The following is a 16575-nucleotide window of genomic DNA, read 5'->3' as shown; positions in this document are numbered from 1 at the left end:
CGCCGCAAAGACTGCTGGGATACTGACGTGACGTCAGCGCGGCTCTCGTAGGCAGGTGCAGCCGCAATACAGACAGTATTACTGAACATATTTGTTCAGATAAAGTTTGGTTATTGCCACATTATGTTTACCAAATGATATCAAATAAATATCCTTTCAAAAAACAAACAAAAAAACGCATCACGGCTTTTATCCAACCAACATTACAAAAATGTAGGAAAGAAATAGATTTAAGTTGTTTATTTTTCTATTTTTGTTTTCCTGTACTAAAACCTAATGTAGTTATATAAACAAGAGGCTTCTTTTTGTTGTTGTTGTTATATACCTGCAAGCTGAAACTAACAACTTCAATGGATAAAACTCGACACCTTTTTTTTCTTTTCCTCTTTTAACTTAGTGGTTAAGTGAGAAAGCTAATGACAAAAACAGTCCAATAACAATCCAGAAATACTTAACTTCAACTTCTTTCTTATTATCAACATGGAGCAAATGTGATTTGCACAGATCACGGGTGTACACTGACAAAGAACGGAAACAACCAAAGCTCGAAAAAGCGAGGAAATACACTGTATGCATGCATACAAATATTTAAACAAAAAAATACACCAGCAGAAAACTGCAGCAGATCGAGCCAAAAATGGACCCACTATTTTCATTCTGTTCATAAAAAGGGAAAAATAAGATTAAACCAAATACAAACTGAGGATATGACGAAATCCATTATATAAAGAGATTACGCTTTGAGGGATAAAACAGAGTCTCTGTTGTTTTTATCTCGAGCATCTTGCACCACCAGCCTGAAGGAAAAAGGTCAAACTTTATATGAAGTTGGTGACCGGCTCAGCAAGCCTGTTTTTATTCACCAAAACCGAGGCATCTAAACCAATAATGTCGGCTGCGTGGATAAACAGATATTTTTCAGACGGTTTAATTTCATTTTTGTGAGATTTATATACTGTATATTGCTTACACATCCTTTTTTTTTTTCTCGAGAATATTGGTGTTGTTCTTGGTTTTGTGGATTTTGGTCATTGATGAATCATTTCTAAATTCCACACTTCTAAGTTCATAATAATATTTCTTTTGTTTTGATTTTTTTTTTTTTTAGGCATTTGAAGACACCCCTGAGAAATTTGTGCATTTTTCTTTGATATATATTTTTTTTGACAGTTAACCATAATAAATAAATAAATATATCAATAAAAATAATAAGATTAATCAACAACTAAAATTACCATCGGTTGTAACTTTAACTGATTCAGAAGGTCGGGAGAAGGAGACATCTCTCCATTATCTCAAGAGTCTTCAAGTATTGAACAACCTCTTCTTTTCTTTTGATTATAAAATGGTTTAAAAAATAATAATAATTTATTGGAAAAGGAACAACAGCCACACCAAGAAATGTAAAAAAAAAAAAAAAAAAAAAAAATTGGATTTTCAATTTAATAGTACTGCACTACAAAAGAAGAAAATAAAGAGTAGAAAGTGATTAAGATTTAGTGAGATGATAAACAAACTCAAATCTGCATTTGTGTCCCTCTGGGTGAGAAGGGGTCCTTCAAAAGCTCTTTGACAAGTCAAAACGAGCTGTGTCCTGATCTGGTTGGTAAACAAAGAAACTGTCAAAAGCTGCTGTTTGTTTTAAAGAAAAAGAAAAAAAGACAAAGTTTTCTGGTTACGGCTCTTATGTGGGCAGCTGAGAGACGTTTAAACCCGCAGCACTTGTTCAAAACCTTTAAATGTTGCACATCAATCATATCAACCTTATTTCTGGAGCACATTAAGACTCAGTGAATCAGACACTAACATCCAAATGAAGCAATAACTCCGCAGTCGGCCCGCCTCCATTCTGGTACATTTTACAGACAATTACAGAGAGAAAACCTTCACAGTCGAGTAGGTGACGACTGTGCAGTGTAATCCAGTTTAGTATCTACGCCGCACAGAAACGTACAGCCATTTTTTTAATTTTTTTTTTTTTTTTTTTTTACTCCCAGATGACGTCCATTCATAAACCATAATGGCTGCTTATTAGAGGCTTATGTTCAGAGGCGAGACTTCAAATCTGCAATTACACCACGCTGTTCGCTAAAGAGGGAAGTTAGTCAGAGTGGAGCTCTCGACACTGTGACCCTCATGCGCCTCCTGCCTCAGGATACGACTCTGATGGCGGTGTTAGGACTGAAAACTTCATCTCTTCAACTCTTCTTATCCAGCGTCTCAATCAGCTGTCTGACAGTCTGAAACACTTACCTGGATGTGTGAAATGAACCATCTCCTCACGGCCTGCAGACACCAGCTCCAAGTGCTCGTTAACTCTGCTGCTAAATAAAACAACAACAACAAAAACACAAGAAGTGATGCTGAACATATTTAGTCACCTTTTTAACCACTGGAGAAGTCTTGAGATCATCCCGGAGCTCCGTGATGATTTTGGTTTGATTTCTCCCGCATCTCTCCACAAGTTCATCTCCGGCCTGAGGAGCTGCTAACAACTATCATCTAACAACTTTATTCTGAGTTTGTGGATCAATTTAAAAAAAAAATAATAAAAAAATTCTTCATCATTGCATTTTTGACTTTTGTAATGTAAGACAATGTGGGACAATGTGGAACAATGTAAGACAATATGTGACAATGTAAAACAACGTGGGACAAGGAAAGACAATGTGGGACAATGAAAGACATTGTGGGACAATGTGAGACCGTGTAGGACAATGATGGACAATGTGAGACAATAACTGGCAATGTGAGACAATGTAAGTCAATGTGGAACAATGAAAGACAATGTCGGACAATGTGAGACAATGACAATGTGAGACAATGTGGGACAATGAAAGACAATGTTGGACAATATGAGACATTGTGGGACAATGCGAGACAATGTAGGACAATGATGGACAATGAGAGACAATGTGGGACAATGTAAGACAATGTGGGGCAATGTAAGACAATGTGGGACAATGTAAGACAATGAGGGACAATGTAAGAATGAGGAACAATGTAAGACAATGATGGACAATATTAGACATTGTGGGATAATATGAGACAATGATGGACAATGTGGGACAATGAGAGACAATGTGATATAATGCGAGACAATAAGGGGCAATGTGAGACAATGTAAGTCAATGTGGAACAATGAAAGACAATGTCGGACAATGTGAGACAATTGTGGGACAATGTGAGACAATGATGGACAATGTAAGACAATGTGGGACAATGAAAGACAATGTTGGACAATATGAGACATGGGACAATGTGAGACAATGTGAGACAATGTAGGACAATGTGGGACAATGAGAGACAATGTTAGACAATAAGGGGCAATGTGAGACAATGTAAGTCAATGTGGAACAATGAAAGACAATGTCGGACAATGTGGGACATTGTGGGACAATGTGAGACAATGATGGACAATGTGGGACAATGAAAGACAATGTTGGACAATATGAGACAATGTGGGACAATGTGAGACAATGCGGGACAATGAAAGACAATGTGGGGCAATGTAAGACAATGTGGGACAATGTAAGACAATGAGGGACAATGTAAGACAATGATGAACATAGTGGGACAATGTTGGACATTCCAAAGTCTCATGCTGTGAAAATACTCCACATGTGCATGTATGTGCAAGTTTGATTAACATCCAACAGCCTGCGATGCTTTCTTCACCGACTTCAGAAAAGAAGTGTCCCTCGTGCAGAGTTGACATTTGAAAAGAAAATCTTAAATCAGATTGTGGGACATCGTCTCAGTATGTGGGACACGGGACAAGAGATTAAAAACAATGCTGCGCAGTCCCACATGAAGAGGGACGCCGGGCCACCCTCGGTACTTTTGAACACGTCCAGTAACTCATCAACACCCTCACAGAAGTTGGATTTAGCGCTGAAGCTCCAGTAAATGTGCGCCAGTTCGCACTTCTGTACACCAGAGGGCGCTGCGGGCCACCAGCTGTTCAGCGCGCAGCGGAGGGCGAAGAAAGGGAAGTTGGCGAAGTCGCTCTCTCATGGCTGCAGCGAGAAATTGCGTGACACCTACAGTACTTACACCTTCCAAGAGATGGCAATATAGGATCGTGATGGTGTTCACACCTCTCCCGTCACGCGGAGGAGTAATTAGGCGAGAGGATTGAACCTGACAGCGCACCCATCAAACCTCAAGTTGTCCTCAGGACTTTTTTAATTAATTCACGGACCTGGCGCAATAAGGAGCAGAACACGTGGCTCATCTTGCAGTTTGTATATTTATTTTAAAGCAACTTCTTTTGTAAAATATAAATACAAATTATGAGATATTTTAATTACAAAGTTAAAACAAAAATGAACACACCAAAAATTACTTTACTGCAGTAGCCTCCCTGTTATATACAAGCTCTGTGCCGAGGGGTGAATATCAACATTATCTTAAAACTCTATTGTACAAACAATTTTGTAGTTTTGCATGTTAAATTACAGACTAAACAGGAAGCAAAATTGAACATAAAAAAAAAAAAAAAATACAACAAAGTAGCCCCTGAGGCTCAAGCGAGCACTAAAGTCTGAGGAGAGGAAAAAAAACACAAAAAAACACACAAAAAAACAACCCAGGACATCATGTGCTTCCTATCAACACAAATACCACATTCAATAGCACAGCCTCGGTACTATTCTGTACAGATACACGCATGCACAATGTGCTGCGCGCTCACACAGTCCTTCCAACGACACGACTTCCATACAAAATCTTTCAGAGAGGAGTCGTGAGCAACATCTGAAAGAAAAACAAAATCTCTTGATATTATATATATATATATATATATATATACTTATATATATATATATTTATTTATACATATATTAATTTATAAAAATAAGACCGTTATTAAGTCTGTTGAGTCACAAATAAGTTGCTCCTCAGTTAACGGAGGGAAACGATTCAGCAGCCCAGTCAGCCAGCGGGTCGGTCCGTCTGTACAGTGCAGCAGCGCTGGTCCAGAGAAGCGCAGGAACTAAGGGTCAGGCTAAGGCAAATCATCGCAACCCCCGGTCGGTTCTGAAGCAGACTGCAGTTGGCGCGGGGGGGGGGGGGGGGTCAACGTCAGGGTCCGGCGGGTCAAAGAGGTCAGGATGAGCCCAGCTTGACGACGGCCTTGATTCTGTCCTTGAGTTTGTCCCCCTGGCGGTCCCAGCGGTCGTCCAGACACTCCAGCGTGGAGCCCAGCAGAGCGGCCAGCTCGGCGCTGTCCTCCACCAGGTCCAGCAGCTCCTTGCTGTCGGCGTGGAAGCCCTCCAGCTCCTCCGGGCAGGAGAAGAGCTGCGACAGGGACGCCTGCCGGTAAAACTCCGCCTCCGCCACCGTCACCACCTCCATGTGGGGGAAGGTCTGTCGGAAACCGCGGGCGGACATCCGCAGCCGACGAAGCACGTCGGAGAGCAGCAGCCAGTTTCTCGGCCTGAAAGGAGAGGGGGGGGGGGGAGAGAGAGAGAAAAAAAAAAAAAAAACCCAACAAATGTTCAGGAATGAGGGCCGAGAGAGAGAGAGGAAAAAAAAAAAAAACCTGTAAAGAGGTGTGTCGGCTGTTGAGATCAAAGCTCACCCCTGGGAGAGGGACACCTGGATGTTGTAACAAGGCAGCAGAGGTCGGTCAGAGAACTCAAACTCAAACACCTCCCTTTTATCATCCTCATCCTCATCCTCGGGGCCCGGGGGGTCTGCCAGGATGTCATACACACCGCCCTCTTCGCTGGACTCTGACACACCAAAAAAAAAAAAAAAAAAAAAAAAAAAAAGAGGCACACATGGATTCGTTTTAGCGAGCGTCAACATAATCGCGAAGACCGCCTTTGCTGAAATGAAGGGACGTACGGACACCGACGGCGTTTAAAAATAAAGACTCGGTAAGCACTAACGGACACGCGGAGTGCTGATCAGTACTCACCACACACAGCGCTGCCATAGAATTCCCAATAAAGCCTCGGGTCGTCATCCGAGCGGCCCTGAAGGTCAGCAAAATAATCTATGGAGAGAGGAGAGAAGCGAAGGCTGTTATTCAAGAGCCGGAGCCTCGAGGGAGACCGGCAACGAGGCGAACGCAACTGCCCTTGGAGACTACAGCAGCAAAAAAAAAAATGGATAAAGAGCATGAGTGAAATAGAGGAAGGAGGGGAGGGAGGGGAAGGAGGGGAGGGAGGGAGGAGGGGGGGGGGGAGAAAAGAGAAACAAACAGAGCAAATGTTGTTTTGGGTTTTTTTGTTGGGTTTTTTTTTTTGTTGTGGGGGGGGAGGGAGGGGGAGGGAGGAGGGAGGAGGGGGCTGATGGTCAGGGGGCCAGCGGCTGTACCACGGGGGGAGGAGAGTGACTGTCTCCGCTGGCTCAGTTCAGAGCAGGGCTGCCGACGGCTGCCAGGAATCAAACAAGAACCACACACAGTCGCCGAGCGAGCGCGCACGCACACACACACACACACACACACACACACACACACACCGAGGGAGGGAGAGAGCGAGCGAGCGAGAGAGAGAAAGAGCGAGCGAGCGAGCGAGAGAGAGAAAGAGCGAGCGAGCGAGAGGGTGAGCTGGAAACAAACAAGCAGAGGGAGCTGGATAAGCACACACAGAGAGAGCAAAGTGTGTATTCAGCACGCGCACACACACGCGCACGCACGCACACACACACACATTTGCAGAGTGAGAGCTGGGCTTTGTGCCAGTGCTGAGGCGTGGGGCGTCTGGCGTGTGTTTGGAGGGATTAACGGCCTCCAGATGAGTGGGACCAGGTGGAGGGAGGGCAGCAATCGCTCGCTCTCGCTCATTTTCTCCGGTGCTCCATCTCCCTCCCGACATCGATCCGTCCGTCCGCACGCTTTTCAGAATTCAACACCACCTTTCCGGGGGTCTACACATAAACCTCCCTTTTGCCACCTGTCCCCCCCCCCCTCCCTCCAGACACCCCACCACCACCACCACCACCGTCTCTCAGGCGAGAGGTCCCGACTCGTTAGGTGTTCAGGTAATACCGAGCAGCTGGCTCCAGAGGAAGTCTGCGCGCCCGTGTGTGTGTGTGTGTGTGTGTGTGTGTGTGTGTGTGTGTGTGTGTGTGTGTGTGTGTGTGTGTGTGTGTGTGTGTGTGTGTGTGTGTGCGCTTTCATTTCCTTTTTCCTCCTGACTCATGTTGACTTTAAAAAAAAAAAAAAAAAAAAACTACAAACAGTCACGACGCGCCGGCGCAACATACAAAACACGCACCGTCTCCGGCGCCGCAGCCTCGTGAAAAAGACAGGCGCTCGCTCGCTCGCACGCATACAAAAGCAGAGTCTCCAGCCAGAGCGAGGCCCATTTCCGCACGTACGCTGAGCAAACACAGTCGCCGTTGCTAAGTAACCAGATAGAGGAGCTCAGAGGCAGCAGCACGCACCCCGGCGGGCTGAGACTCCCTATCTAACAGGTGGTCGGGGGAGGAGGAGGGGGGGGGAGCGGGAGGGAGGGAGGGAGGGAGGGAGGGCGCCGGAGGGGGGGGGCGGGGAGACGGGATGACAAGAGATGGACATGTCGGGCTGCTGTCGGGGAGGTGGAGGGCAGGATTTACAGAGAGGGGACTCGTAGCAACAGGTTACACAGAGGTCAGAGCATTGAAAGAACAGCAAACAGCGAACGAGCCAAGAACGGGAACCGGGTTGGTGACCGCTCTTTTCAGCAGTTTAGCCTCTCCCCACAACGCTTGATGTCCTCTCCCTCTGCTGTGGCTGCCGTTTTTAAAATTTAAAATTAAAAAACAAAAAAAAACAACCCTTTTATCTCCTTTTTTTCTAGCATGTGGGGATTTTTATGATTTGTGGTCAAAGGCGCATGAATATTCAAATTTCCTGTCTTTTATTGCATTTTGTCTGCACGAGTGAAGAAAGTTTCCACAACTGCGCGCTCACTGCCAAACACTTCAATGCAGGTGTTTTGGAAGTTGTAGGAATCATTTTAATCAGGATCTTGGATTTCAAAAAGAAAACCAACATTATGTCATCTGTTTTAGTTTTTTTTAACAGTTTACAGATTTTTTAATTAAACCTGAACTCAAGCACATGATGTGTAAACTCTCGCCAATTTACAAACACGCCGAAATCAGACCGAACTGCACAAATCTGCACGTTGCACCGTGTTGTTTTTCTACGGGATATTTATAATCCTGATTTCATTCATAAAAAAAATAAAAAATAATAATAATAAAGAGTTTAAGCTCTACTTATGTACAGGAAATGATATTTTACCAGTGAGGAAGCGCTCCATGCCGTCGCTGTGGGTCATCTTGAGGAGGCCGCGGCCAGAATACGTGGCCAGGGTGGGGTCGGCGCCGTAAGACAGAAGGACTCGCACCACGTCCAGGTGGTCGTTCTCCACCGCGTCGTGAATCGGTCTACACGCACAGAAAGGCACATTTATTTTAACCATCACCGAACATCAACAGCACCGACCACATTTACACCGGGGGGGGGGGGGGGGAACTGGTTTTCGTTTCGTCTGGCTGGAGGTTAAAGATTCTGCGTGCTGCATTAGAAATGCGCGACTGCTTGGTGCTTCTTAAGTTGAAGATTCCCCAAACCGTGCTCTGTCCGTTTTACAAACGAGAATTAACATGTAGCGTGATATTTTTTTAATGGCGGTGTTGATCATTCGGCGCAATTTAAATCACCGCCCTCTTGCCCCGTAAAATCTATTTGAATTATTTCAATTTTTCCCTAAAGACTGACCGAGCGGGAGATGAAGTAAAAATTCAGTTTGGATTTATGGGACTGCCGTTGCTCTTGGTCCAACCGCTGCGTTACTTCGGAGCTATAACGCTGCACAATGCTCCTTTAAGACTCGAGCACCGTTCCTTAGAACAGACCCCCTACTGTAAATTTAATAACACAGCAGTGAAAGCCTTCCCCATTAAAACTGCAGCTAATCTGTCAAATCTCTACCCTTGTATAATAATGTGCTGTAAATCCCAGAAATTTTGTTATGAGCAAGCCAGGGCTACTTAATTGATAGCCAAGTCCTGGCTTGCCCGCTGAGGACGTGAAGGATTTAAAAAAAGAAGAAGAAGAAGAAAAAAAAAAAAAAAAGTCGTGTTCGTATTGCGTAAAGGAAACGGTTCAGGAAAGACTTCCGTTTCTGTGATTGCGTTAAAACGGTGTTTTGTTTACCTGGTGCCGTCCTGAGCGCTGCAGTTGATGTCGGCGCCGTAATCCAGCAGGTGCTGGACGATGCTGAGCCAGCCCCGGGCGCACGCCTCGTGGAGAGCGCAGTAACCCGCGTAGTCTCGGTGATTCACCTCACACACTCTGTTCTCCAGACAGTACAGCACCACCTCCTGAAGGAAGGGCCAACGCACAGGGGGAGTCGGGGTTAGGGTGCGTTTGTTTGTTTTTGTGTGTGTGTGTGTGTGCGTGCAGCCGAGCCGAGCCGAGCCGAGCCGAGCGCGGCAGGACCAGACGCATACGCACGCAGTCCTTCCTTTTACAGTTCCTGTGGGAGAGAAATTAGGGAAAAGGAGGAACCGAGTGTGTTCCTGTGCCGGACAAAACACGCACACTCGCACACAAGCGCTCCATAATACCGGAGCTGGCGCCAAACACATCGAGGAGACTAAGTGTGACTCAACTGGATTTAGCCTGCCAGATCCTGCTCGTGCACGTATGAGCCGAGCCGTGCGAGCGAGAGTGTGTGTGTGAGTGTGTGTGTGTGTGTGTGTGTGTGTGTGTGTGTGTGTGTGTGTGTGTGTGTGTGTGTGTGTGTGTGCGTGTGTGTGTGTGTGTGTGTGTTCGCCGCGGCTGGGCCCGGACGCCACTGTGGCAGCCAGTTACAATGGCTGGACTCTGAACACAGCATAATGGAAGCGGAACAAAGAGATTTGATAGAGGCGCTCAAGAGCTGGAAGCGTTTTCTCTGGTCTGGGGCTGTGACAGTTGGGCGTCCAGCACTAAGTAGTCAGACTGGTTTTTATTGGATTGGAGCAGCGTCTGCTGCTATTAAACAGAGAGGGTAGAGATAGAGAGCAGCCTGGCAGTGTGTTGATTTAGGGCCCCGTCTGAGTCAGACAAGTGTGTTTCAACACTGCGGGTGTTTTGTCTCTTTAAGGATGTACAAGTTGGCGTGGGACGGGGCGCAAAAGTGTTTGCAGAGCCCTTGAAAAACAAACAGAAAATTGCCTTTCTCTCTCTCTCTCTCCCCCCCCCCACTTCATTATATATTTACACATATATGTGAATGCCAGACCCATATACCCAGGCACATTGGTAAGTTGGTCCTCCTGACAGGCCTGTGCCGAGGGGAGGAGAGTTGCTCATCTGAACCTGGGAAATGACTCCAAACTTCCATTTCTATGCTAATTCTAGGCAGCCATCTCGTCCAAGTGTTTATCTCTCTCTCTCTCTCTCTCTTTCAGCGCAGGGAGGATGGAGGGAGGAAGAGGAAAAGGAAAGGCAGGCGGTGGGGGAGAGAAGCGACTGACAGCGGGACGAGCGGAGGAGGGGGAGGGGGAGGGGAGGGGAGGAGGACGGACGAGAGGACGGACACGGAGCGAGCGGGAGAGGCGAGAAGCAAACACCCCCGACCGATGACAGATAAATGAATCTGCGGATGAAATCTGCCAGGACCGTCCTCTGGGCTGCAGCTGATAATAACAAGAGATGAACGGGTGGGGGGGGGGGGGGGTGAAACTAAAGTGCGCAGGGGAGGGAGGGAGGGAGGTGGTGGTGTGTGAGGGAGGGAGGGAGGGAGGGGGGTAGTGATAGGAGCCATACAGAGAACGGAAGAAGGAGAGATAACGAAGAAAAGAAAAGGGGGAGAAGAAGCACGACAGAGAGAGAGAGAGAGAGAGAGAAAAAAAAAAAAAGTGAGCAAGTGCGAGCAAGAAAAAGTGCAAAAGAAGAGGAAAGAGGAGGCGGGGGAGGGGGAGGGAGGGAGGAGGAGGAGGAGGAGGAGGAGGAGGAGGAGGAGGGGGTGGGTGGAAAGACGCTCCAACTGGTTTTCTCTCAGCGCCAGCACGCTGTTTGCCTGCTGGAGAGAGATTCAGGAGCGCTGTGCCGAAGCTCCCCTCTGGGGGATTCCACTCGCTGTGTGTGTGTGTGTGTGCGTGCGTGTGTGTGTGTGTGTGTGTGTGTGCGTGTGCATGCGTGTGAATGAGTGCAAGTGTTAGAGAGAGTGACGGGCAGAGAGTGTTGATATGCAGCTTGCCTAAGTGCGCGTCTGTGTGTGCGCATACGTGTGCCTATGTGTGTGTGCGTGCGTGTGTGCGTGTGTGTGTGTGTGTGTGGCTGTGGAGGAGGCGTAGCGCTAAACCTCCGGAGCCGTGTTTAATATCGCTGGGAGAGAGCGAGGAGCTTAGCACGAGAGCCCCGGCTTCCCGCCAGACACACACACACACACACACACACACATACGCGCGCGCGCACACACACACTCCTCCGCAGTAAAATGAGACACCCCCCTCCCTCCTCCTCCCTCCTCCTCCCTCCTCCTCCCTCCCTCCTCTAATCTCCCTCTCTAGAATGCTTCCCTGCGCTCGCCTGCAATCAATGCATCACTCAGACATTTAACCCTTTCGCAGCGCCGCCTTCCCGGGTCCTCACGTGCAGCAGATGCGCGCACCGGCGTGCGTGAGTCACGGGACGCACGAGTGGCCTCTCCCTCCGCGACGAGATCCGATCCGATCCGATCCGATCCGATCCGATCCGCCCCCCGAAAGTTGGGTTTCCGGCTCAGACGAAGCGAAACGTGTTGTAAAGTGCGTACAGCAGCCTGCCGCTTATTTAATGGCATCGCCGGGGTTTAAGCCTCAGTACGCTGCCTCCGATGATCTCAGATAGAGTTAATTAATCCCACACTGACGCACATATATGCCATTAGCCAAGTGGAAAAATAAGGATATATATATATATATAGATAAATAAATAATAATAATTAAAAAAATTAAAATTAAAATTAAAATAAAAAGGGACTCGTCATCTGTTTTCATATTCCTGATAAATGCCTCCGATCTCAACCAACCTGCTTGTGCACGTCAAACGCTCATCAGCCTCCAGCAAACCCGATGACCCGACAGGCTGTATTTGTTCCGGTTCTCCGACCGGAAAGCGGTTGAGCGAAAACGTAAATTCACGTTCCCTGCAAACATGAGCCGGTGAAAGTTTGATGTGACCCAATGGAGACGAGTCAGCGTGCTAAGTTTATTAATGTCGTCCAACCCACACGGCCCTTTCGTTTCCATCCTGAATACAAACCGCAGGTCGGTTAAGTTTAGGCTTCCTTAAACTTGCGCAACCTTCGTCGTCGGGGCAACAGTAAACGCGATTATTATTATTATTATTTTTTTTTTTTTAAACCTCCTGACGTCATCTGAACTGCTTCTTTCTGTCACCGTGTTGTCGTTACTTTTTACGACCACCAGGGGTCGCTCAACTTCGAAACGCAACTTTGGGTGGCAATAACCTGTTGTTTTTTATTATTATTATTATTATTATTTTTTTTTTTTAAAACAAAACTCATATGGGAGGACGGTCTTCGGTATGAACGACGACATCACGGCTCACCGAGCTCGCTGGCTCGTGAGCAAGATATCGGTTAAAAAAAACAAAAACAATAAAAAAAAAAAAAAAACGCTGGTATCCTCCAGGCTACACTTTTTTTTTTTTAAATTTTGATTTATTTTTTATTATTTTTTTTTAATGGTGGAGAAAGTATTGAGTGTGAAATGTGACGGGCGCTGATGCAGCTCCTGTGATAGCTCTCTATTTTAAACTGTGCGGTCTGCGATCCCCTGAAAGGTCAGCGCTGTCGACGCCGGGCGCTGCTGGTCAGAGGTGACAATCTTCCAGTCAAAGTTCACCAAGGTTGAACTTTAAAGTCGGCGAGGACGGACTTTAAACCCTCCACCGGCAAACCCTCTGATCGCACCGACTTTACGTCTCGAGGTTTTGATATTAAATATCCTGATCCCACCGGGGCGCTTAAAATTGCGATCCCCCCCCCCCCACACACACACACACACACACACACACACACACACACACACCCCTCTTTGCTTGGATCATACATGGATTCGAGGAGGAAAATCAAAAGTGATTCATGGGATGAGAATAAATGACAGATTGTACCTTTATCTGAGCTTTCAATGGGCAGAACTGAAGGGGGGGGCCCCCTCTCTCTCTCTCCCCCCCCCTGCCCCCCTCTCTATCTATCCCCCCCCCCCCCTCCCTCCCTCCCCGCGGCACGAGAGGGAGAGGGATGAAGACATCCGCAGCATCTCTCCTCATTACCATTTCAAATGCTCGGAGAGCGAGGCAGACCAGGGAGAGAGAGAGAGAATGAAAGGGGAGTGAGCGAGCGAGGGAGGGAGGGAGGGAGGGAGAGAGAGAGAGAGAGAGAGAGTGCTTTCATGTGCCGAGGCACGGATTGCAAAACTAAATGAACATGAAATATGCAAGGTGTCGGCCGGCCATCGGGAACGGGGCGCTGCATGTGTGCTAAATTACATGCACGTGTGCATGAGGTTGATTCTGCATCCTGCATGTTACAGGCTTTAAAGCTTTAAAAAAAAAAAAATTAATAAAAACCTGCGCATGTGCTTGCAACCGGTGTTTCTCTCTATGCGCGTGCGTGCGACAGACAGCAGCCTCTCGGAGAGGAACACGTCGGGATGTGCCGTGCGTGTGCTGATTGGGTCGGAACGGGAGTTTCGCTGCGCGTATTTCGTTGCAGGGCTCGTAATCAGCATTTGAGCGGCAAGTGCGTGCGTGTGCGCGCGCGTGTGTGTGTGTGTGTGCGTCGGTCTCACAGGCCTCTCATATCTCTCTGCCTGTGTGTGATAAGCCCAGAGCTTGCGGCGCTAAAACACCAGCGTGAGACAAGCGCTCTCGTGCATCGCAGGCTTGTATGCAAGTGTGTGTGCGCGTGTTTTTTTTTTTTTGTTGTTTTTGTTTTTTTTGAGGCGGTATGCATAAACCAGCGTCTCTGCGCACGTCCCTGTGTGTGTGTGTGTGTGTGTGCGTGCGTGCGCGTGTGTGTGTGTGTGTGTGTGTGGGAGCCCCAGGGGCCTGCCCCAGGCTTATCACACACAGGCAGTGAGAGACGAGCTTCCTGCGAGAGCGAGGGAGAGAAAGAAAGGGAGGGAGGGAGAGGGGGGGGAGAGGGGGGGAGGTGTGGGGGTAGGAGGGGAGTGTTGTTTGCGCAGCGGTCAGCGCCTTGTTTGTGTAGTCTCAGGTTTTTCCTCCTCCCTCCTCCCTCTCCGCACGCGGAGCGCAGGAAGGGAAAAATGCGAAGGGGGAATGAAAAAAAAGAGAAAAAAGGAGAAAAAAAAAAAAAAAAGGAGAAAAAAAAAGAAAAGAGGAGAAAAAAATAAAAGAGGGAGGGAAAAAAAAAAAAAAAAAACGTCCGAGAGACGCATAAATCAGAGAGACGAGCCAGCTTCTCTCCAGCACGGCTGACTGAACCCTGCTGCTGCGCTGCACCCTCCGCGTGCGTGCGTGCGCGTGCGTGCGTGTGTGTGCGTGCGAGAGAGAGAGAGAGAGAGAGAGAGAGCCAGGGAGAAAAACAGCCGCCGCCACTGCTAACCACAGTCACCACGGCACATTAGAGGGCCATTAGAACGCGATTATACTCCCAGTGCTTACCTCTCATTCACACTCCAGCTCGCTCCCATTCAGACTCGCATAATCACTGACACACACGCGCGTACGTGCCCGCGCGCGCACACACACACACACAACTCGTCACCATAAACACACACACACACACACAACCATAAAGCAACTTATGAAGAAGCAACAAAAACATACCCACACGTATTTACAGTTCTGTGAAGATACACACACACACACACACACACACACACACACACACACACACACACACACACACACACACACACACACACACACACACAGCATCAAAGGAGATTGATAGAGTGAACACACACACACACACACACACACACACACACACACACACACACACCCCGATCCGTGGCTCAAGTGGTATTAAAACCACAAAGATCAATAAATCAATTTGTAAAATCTGTCAGAAAAAAAAAAAAAAAAAAAAAAGGGGGAGGGAGGAGGAGTGGATGTGGAGGGAGGAGGAGGGGGGGGGGTGCAGGAGGAGAGAGAGAAACGTTTAGGCCCACGGAAAGAAAGAAGAAGAAAAGAAAAAAAAAAAAAAAAAAAGCATAAAAGGAGAAGGAGACAGCGGGCCATCCAACTTTAATTAAAAGCTTTCAGAGCGATGGGAGTTGAAAGATTCAGGAGAATATACACAAGTCTTTGGCGTATGTGCGGAGAAGGAGAGGATTCGGGTTTAGGAGCGAATGATCGGCAGCTACACAAAGAAAGGAGGAGAGAGGGGAAAAAAAAAAAAACTCCCGATGCTAGAGAGAGGCAGCGAGCATCGGTCTCCCTATAATGATCCCACCGATCCCTCATGCTGCCTGCGCGAGCGTGTGTGTGTGTGTGTGTGTGTGTGTGTGTGTGTGTGTGTGTGTGTGCGTCTGTCTCTGTGTGTGTGTGTGTGTGTGTGTGTGTGTGTGTGTGTGTGTGTGTGTGTGTGTGTGTCACACTTCGCCTCACGGAAAATTAATGAGATGTGAGAGCGAAGCGAGGCAAGAGGAGGGGAGGCGGTGTGTGTGTGTGTGTGTGTGTGTGTGTGTGTGTGTGTGTGTGTGTGTGTGTGTGTGTGTGTGTGTGTGTGTGTGTGTGTGTGTGCTTGCGGGGAGGAGGAGGAGGAGGAGGAGGGGTGCCAACGACAATCTGAGTCACAAAGAGAGGAAGAGAAAGAGAGCGCTGAGAGGAAAGAGGGGGAGGGGGGGAGGAGGAGGAGGAGGAGGGGGAGAGGAGGAGGAGGAGGAGGAGGGGGGAGAGAGAGAGAGAGAGGAAATCTGAGAGAGAAGGAGAGCGTAGCACGAGGAGCGAAAAAGATGGAGTATGTGAAGGAGAAATCGTGAGCAAAGGGGGTGAAAAAGAAGGAAATGATAGAAAAAGCCAAAGAGGGAGCTGCGAGGGGGAAGAATAGGACAGATGTAAGAGAAGAATCTGAAGTATTTTAGGAAGAAAAAAAAAAATAGAAAAAAAAAAAAAAAGAGTCGAAGCAATCTGTGCCGGAGTCACAGACAGGAACAAAGTCGGGGGAGAAAATGAGCTCAATTTAAGGAAGAGAGAAAAAGAGTGAAGATTTGGAAGAGATGAAGCCTGAGAGTGTAAAATGTGAGAAAAGAGAGAGAGAGAAGGGGAGGGGGGGGAGGGGGGAGGACGAGGGTGAGAGAGAGAGAGAGAGAGAGATAAGGAGGCCAGGATGTGCCTGAGTGAAACCTATTACCTCGTAGCCGAGCCGCGCCGCTCTCTGGAGCAGCGTCTCCCCGGCGTTCTTGTTCACGATCAGCCGACGAGCCTCCGGCGGGATCGGACGCAAGGCGGAGGGCTCGGCGGGGGGCGTCCTGTGCAGGCCCGCCGCCTCCGGTGCAAAGCCGCCGCCGCCGCCTCCTCCTCCGCCGCCTCCTCCTCCGCCTCCTCCTCCTCCGCCGCCACCGCCCGCTCTGCCGTTCGCCGGGGGCTGCAGGGAGGGCGGA

At 48.0% G+C, this 16575-nt stretch overlaps 1 protein-coding gene across 2 annotated transcripts in view; it reads right to left on the bottom strand.

The window, feature by feature from the left end:
- Positions 1-4233: 4233 nt before the first annotated feature.
- The window catches only part of bcor (BCL6 corepressor), a 36133-nt gene continuing 23791 nt past the window's right edge, over positions 4234-16575 (bottom strand). For both annotated transcript variants that reach the window (XM_069707037.1, XM_069707039.1), the window contains 6 exons: positions 16326-16575; positions 9164-9330; positions 8246-8391; positions 5927-6004; positions 5585-5738; positions 4234-5440 (listed from right to left, as the gene is read on the bottom strand). The exon at positions 16326-16575 is cut by the window's right edge and continues 95 nt beyond it. In XM_069707037.1, coding sequence (XP_069563138.1) covers positions 5110-5440; positions 5585-5738; positions 5927-6004; positions 8246-8391; positions 9164-9330; positions 16326-16575 — 1126 coding nt within the window. In that variant the 3' untranslated portion in view covers positions 4234-5109. The remainder of the gene's footprint in view (positions 5441-5584; positions 5739-5926; positions 6005-8245; positions 8392-9163; positions 9331-16325) is intronic.

Source organism: Brachyistius frenatus, unplaced genomic scaffold (assembly GCF_029030835.1).
Source record: "Brachyistius frenatus isolate BFR_SWC_R1_liver_20210118 unplaced genomic scaffold, ASM2903083v1 Contig_66, whole genome shotgun sequence".
Classification (NCBI taxonomy): domain Eukaryota; kingdom Metazoa; phylum Chordata; class Actinopteri; family Embiotocidae; genus Brachyistius; species Brachyistius frenatus.
This window is presented reverse-complemented; position numbering and strand designations above follow the sequence as displayed.